The sequence below is a fragment of the Silurus aristotelis genome, assembly GCF_946808225.1.
Source record: "Silurus aristotelis genome assembly, chromosome: 28".
Lineage (NCBI taxonomy): Eukaryota > Metazoa > Chordata > Actinopteri > Siluriformes > Siluridae > Silurus > Silurus aristotelis.
Genome location: NC_139601.1, coordinates 17,531,950 through 17,539,449, shown reverse-complemented (window position 1 = coordinate 17,539,449; position 7,500 = coordinate 17,531,950). Strand labels below are relative to the sequence as shown.

Here is a 7,500-nt window from a genome sequence, read left to right as displayed (position 1 = left end):
CTCACACAACCCTGCAGGAAGGTACACACAACATCATTACATACTACATAACTACACATTGCACAATATACACTACATCACTACACATTGCACAATATACACATCACATCACTACACACTAAACACTTTACACTACATCACTACACACTTCAGACTACATCACTACACACTATACACTATACACTACTGACAACACACTATACACTATACACTAAACACTGCATCACTACACACTATACACTACTGACAACACACTATACACTACACACTATACACTAAACACTGCATCACTACACACTATACACTACACACTAAACACTACACAGTACATCACTACACACTATACACTAAACACTACGGAGTACATCACTACACACTTTGCACTGCATCACTACACACTATAAACTAAACACTACATCGCCACACAATACATCGCCACACACTACATCACTACACATCACATCACTACACACTAAACACTATACACTACATCACTACACACTACAGACTACACACAATAACAATACACACTATACACTACACATTACACACTAAACACTACATCACTACCCACTACATCACTACCCTCTACATACTACAGACTACATCACTACACACTAAACACTATACACTACATCACCACACACTATACACTATATCAACACATACTACATTACTACACACTATAGACTACATCACTACACACTAAACACTATACACTACATCACCACACACTACACACTATACACTATACACTACATCACTACACACTAAGCACTATACACAACATCACCACACACTATACACTATATCAACACATACTTCATTACTACACACTACACACTATACACTACATCACTACACACTAAACACTATACACTACATCACCACACACTACACACCAGTGTTGTGCTCGTTACTAAAAAATAGTAACTAGTTACAGTTACTCGTTACTTCATTCAAAATGTAACCCCGTTACTTTGTTGATTATTTACACCAAAAATTAATGCGTTACTGTTAAAAGTAACTTTTTAGTTCCTTTTTTAAAGAATCTTCTTTAATGTTCTCATTAATGCTCTTTTATATGTTATAATCTACACAAACACAAAACTGACTTAAACACAAAGTCATTTTTAAACACTATTTTATTGAAGTCAGACCTGCACAAACTGAATATATCACAAGGATTTCTGAAATAAAGAACAAAACAAGCTGAATAATAGATTCACAATCAAACACTAAAGTTGCTTCTGCTGTTGTGTTGAGCTCTTAAACATGTTCCTTTCACAGCTGAACAATGTAGAACAGAACACCAGGTTAGCTTCTATCTTCTAGCTCCTCAGGCATGGAGGTCCTGGAGGTGTTTCAACAGATTGGAGTTGCTGTTTATCGCAGTAGATACGAGCTTCGAACCAGAAACACACAACTTACATTTGACTAAAAAGTTTTTGTGTTTATACTCAACTAAAGTGAAATAATGATCATATTTCCACTTTGAGAAACTCGTCTTGCACACTATACACTACACACTACATCTCTACACACTAAACACTATACACTACATCACCACACACTACACACTACATCACTACACACTACAGACTATACACTATAAACTATACACTATACACTACATCACCACACACTATACACTATACACTACAGACTACATCACTACACACTATACACTACACACTACATTACCACACACTATACACTACACACTATACACTACAGACTACATCACTACACACTATACACTACATCACCACACACTATACACTACACACTATACACTACATCACTATACACTACACACTATACACTATACACTACATCACTACACACTATACACTACAGACTACATCACTACACACTATACACTATACACTACATCACCACACACTATACACTAAACACTATACACTACACACTACATCACTACACACTATACTTCACACTATACACTAAATCACTACACACTATACACTATACACTAAATCACTACACACTACACTACACACTACAGACTACATCACTATACACTACATCACCACACACTACACACTATACACTACATCACTACACACTACAGACTACATCACTACACACTATACACTACACACTATACATTAAATCACTACACACTACACTACAGACTACATCACTACACACTATACACTATACACTAAATCACTACACACTATACACTACAGACTACATCACTACACACTATACACTACACACTATACACTAAATCACTACACACTATACACTACAGACTACATCACTACACACTATACACTACACACTATACACTAAATCACTACACACTATACACTACAGACTACATCACTACACACTATACACTACACACTATACACTACAGACTACATCACTACACACTATACACTAAATCACTACACACTATACACTATACAGTGGAACCTCGGAGCTCGTGGCCTCAGCGCTCGCGACCTCGCATGCTCGCGACTTTCATTCCGATGGGCGACTCTCATTCAGATCGGCTCGTGAGCAACCGCGAGCTGCTCAAAACGCTAGTTTCAACATTTATAATCAAGGTTTATCTCATTAAAATTGTCTAAAAAATGCTTTAAAACTATTTTTATTATGTATTATTCTACTGTACTTCTCTACTGCATACTTTACTGTACCTGTACTTTATTTTTTTTTAATTAAGCATTGTAATTGCTGTTAATTTACATAAAGTATTGTTAAAATAGTCTAATAATTAAGTGTTATGGAGTGAAATAGTGTTATTTACTCATTTAAATCGATTTCGTATAGTGTTTGGGTTTTTACTGGGTTGGAAGGGGCTTATCAAAAGGTCGCGAAAATTCGGAACTCGCGACCGGTCTTGGTCCCTAACCCTCGCGAGCTCCGAGGTTCCACTGTACACTACACCACTACACACTCAACACTACATCACCACACACTACACACTATACACTATACACTATACACTAAATCACTACACGCTATACACTACAGACTACATCACTACATCACTACACACTATACACTACACACTATACACTATACACTAAATCACTACACACTATACACTACAGACTACATCACTACACACTACACACTATACACTAAATCACTACACACTATACAATACAGACTACATCACTACACACTATACACTACACACTATACACTAAATCACTACATACTACCAGTGTTGGGCAGTAACGCGTTACTTTTTACAGTAACTAATACTGTAACGCGTTACTTTTAAAAATAAAGTAACTCTGTTACCGTTACTGTATGGTGCGTTACCCCTTTCTTTATTAAATGAATGAATTTGGGCTGAAGTGTAGACTACAGTCTAACAGTCTAACCTGCTTACAGCAGCGTTGCATTGTAGGATTGGTGGATGAACCACTGTAAACAGGAAGAAGACGCACTGTGGGCGTGTCTCCGTTTATTCAGGTCTGTGCAGCAGTAATGGCGAGTCGAGGCGAGAGCAAGACGAGTTTCTCAAAGTGGAAATATGATCATTATTACACTTTAGTTGAGCATAAAGACAAAAACTTTTAAGTCAAATGTAAGTTGTGTGTTTCTGGTTCGAAGCTCGTATCTACTGCGATAAACAGCAACTCCAATCTGCTGAAGCTCCTCCAGGACCTCCATGCCTGAGGAGCTAGAAGATAGAAGCTAACCTGGTGTTCTGTTCTACATTGTTCAGCTGTGAAAGGAACATGTTTAAGAGCTCAACACAACAGCAGAAGCCACTTTAGTGTTTGATTGTGAATCTATTATTCAGCTTGTTTTGTTCTTTATGTCAGAAATCCTTGTGATATATTCAGTTTGTGCTGCTCTGACTTCAATAAAATAGTGTTTAAAAAAAAACTTTGTGTTTAAGTCAGTTTTGTGTTTGTGTAGATTATAACATATAAAAGAGCATTAATGAGAACATTAAAGAAGATTCTTTAAAAAAAGGAACTAAAAAGTTACTTTTAACAGTAACGCATTAATTTTTGGTGTAAATAATCAACAAAGTAACGGGGTTACATTTTGAATGAAGTAACAAGTAACTGTAACTAGTTACTATTTTTTAGTAACGAGCACAACACTGCATACTACAGACTACATCACTACACACTACACAATACACACTATACACTACATCACTACAGACTACATCACTACACACTATACACTACACACTATACACTACACACTAAAGACTACAGACTACATCACTACACACTACACAATACACACTACACACTATACACTACATCACTACACACTACACAATACACACTATACACTACATCACTACAGACTACATCACTACACACTATACACTACACACTATACACTACACACTAAAGACTACAGACTACATCACTACACACTACACAATACACACTACACACTATACACTACATCACTACACACTACACAATACACACTATACACTACATCACTACACACTATACACTACACACTATACACTACACACTAAAGACTACAGACTACATCACTACACACTACACAATACACACTACACACTATACACTACATCACTACAGACTACATCACTACACACTATACACTACACACTAAAGACTACAGACTACATCACTACACACTACACAATACACACTACACACTACATCACTACAGACTACATCACTACACACTATACACTATACACTACACACTAAAGACTACAGACTACATCACTACACACTACACAATACACACTACACACTATACACTACATCACTACAGACTACATCACTACACACTATACACTACACACTAAAGACTACAGACTACATCACTACACACTACACAATACACACTACACACTATACACTACATCACTACAGACTACATCACTACACACTATACACTACACACTATACACTACACACTAAAGACTACAGACTACATCACTACACACTACACAATACACACTACACACTATACACTACATCACTACAGACTACATCACTACACACTATACACTACACACTAAAGACTACAGACTACATCACTACACACTACACAATACACACTACACACTACATCACTACAGACTACATCACTACACACTATACACTATACACTACACACTAAAGACTACAGACTACATCACTACACACTACACAATACACACTACACACTATACACTACATCACTACAGACTACATCACTACACACTATACACTACACACTAAAGACTACAGACTACATCACTACACACTACACAATACACACTACACACTATACACTACATCACTACAGACTACATCACTACACACTATACACTACACACTATACACTACACACTAAAGACTACAGACTACATCACTACACACTACACAATACACACTACACACTATACACTACATCACTACAGACTACATCACTACACACTATACACTACACACTATACACTACACACTAAAGACTACAGACTACATCACTACACACTACACAATACACACTACACACTATACACTACATCACTACAGACTACATCACTACACACTATACACTACACACTATACACTACACACTATACACTACAGACTACATCACTACACACTACACAATACACACTACACACTATACACTACATCACTACAGACTACATCACTACACACTATACACTACACACTATACACTACACACTAAAGACTACAGACTACATCACTACACACTACACAATACACAAGTCAAGTCAAGTCAAGTTTATTTGTATAGCGCTTTTCACAACAGACATTGTCTCAAAGCAGCTTTACAGAAAACAACAGTGAAGGTGAATGGTGTGCGTTTGTCCCTGATGAGCAGCCGTGGCGACAGTGGCAAGGAAAAACTCCCTTAGATGATATGAGGAAGAAACCTTGAGAGGAACCAGACTCAAAGGGGAACCCATCCTCATATGGGTGACATCAAGAGTTTGGTCATAAATCTTTCAACAATACAGAACAATTTGTGATCATCATAGATCCAGCATCAGCTTCTCCATGCCAGGGCCTTTAAACACTCGGCATCTACTTCTCCATGATCAATAGGTCCATAATCTTCACGAGGTGGGACGTGACTGGAGCTGGCCAAACCTCAGGATGCCTCGGGATGGGGAGAGAAAGAGAAGCAGTGGAGAGGAATTAGCGTAGCTGCTGTTCATGATATTAACAGCACAAGTTGATAATGTGCATGTGATCAGATGTTCTGGAGCACAAGGTTGTGATGTGATGTGTGTGATGTGTGTTATGTGTAGGCTTTGCTAAAAAGATATGTTTTTAATCTACACTTAAACTGGGAGAGTGTATCTGAACCCCGAACACTGTCAGGAAGACTATTCCAGAGTTTAGGAGCTAAATGTGAAAATGCTCTACCCCCTTTAGTGGACTTTGCTATTCTAGGAACTACTAGAAGCCCAGAGTTTTGAGATCTCAGGGAGCGTGACGGATTGTAGCGTGTTAAAAGACTGGATAGATACATGGGAGCCAAACCATTTAGTGCTTTATAAGTGAGTAGCAGTAGTTTGTAGTCTATTCGAAACTTAATAGGAAGCCAATGTAGGGACGATAAGATTGGGGTTATATGATCGTATTTTCTTGACCTAGTAAGAACTCTTGCTGCGGCATTCTGAACTAACTGAAGCTTGTTTATTAATGATGCAGGACATCCACCTAGTAATGCATTACAGTAGTCTATTCTAGAGGTCATAAACGCATGGACGAGCTTCTCTGCATCAGATATAGATAACATATTTCTTAGCTTAGAAATATTTCTAAGGTGAAAGAAGGCTGTTTTTGTAACTTGATTGATGTGATTTTTAAAAGATAAGTTGCTGTCTAAAATAACTCCCAGGTCTTTTACCGTTGAACTAGTAGTTACAGAACAACCGTCTAAATGCAGGTTGAGATGCTGGAGCTTCTGTGTACTATTTTTTGGGCCGATGAGCAAAATCTCCGTTTTATCAGAATTTAATAGCAGAAAGTTATGGGTCATCTAATCTCTTATTTCTTCAACACACTCAGTTATGCGAGCTAATTGAGCTGTATCGCCTGGTTTGGATGAAATATATAGCTGGGTATCATCAGCATAACAATGGAAGCTAATTCCATGCCTTCTAATAATATTTCCTAATGAAAGCATGTATATTGTAAAAAGCAGGGGTCCCAGAACTGACCCTTGTGGCACGCCATAATTTACTAGCATTATCCTGGATAGCTCTCCATTTAAATCTACGAAATGGTAACGATTGGACAGGTAGGATTTAAACCAGCTTAATGCCTGTCCCTGAATACACACTACACACTATACACTACATCACTACACACTATACAATACACACTATACACTACACACTATACACTGCATTACTATGTCACTTCCTGTTCATTTTCTGTCCAATACTATTTCCTGTTACTTACAGCATCCTTTTATTCATTACTTCGTGTGTGTGTGTGTGTGTGTGTGTGTGTGTGTGTGTGTGTGTGT

General features: G+C 37.6%; 1 protein-coding gene across 1 annotated transcript in view; it reads left to right on the top strand.

Annotated features, from left to right (window-relative positions):
- Positions 1-7,500, top strand: part of frk (fyn-related Src family tyrosine kinase) — a 14,437-nt gene that overhangs the window by 3,611 nt on the left and 3,326 nt on the right. The window contains exon 3 of the mRNA XM_083533540.1: positions 1-21. This exon is cut by the window's left edge and continues 143 nt beyond it. Coding sequence (XP_083389666.1) covers positions 1-21 — 21 coding nt within the window. The remainder of the gene's footprint in view (positions 22-7,500) is intronic.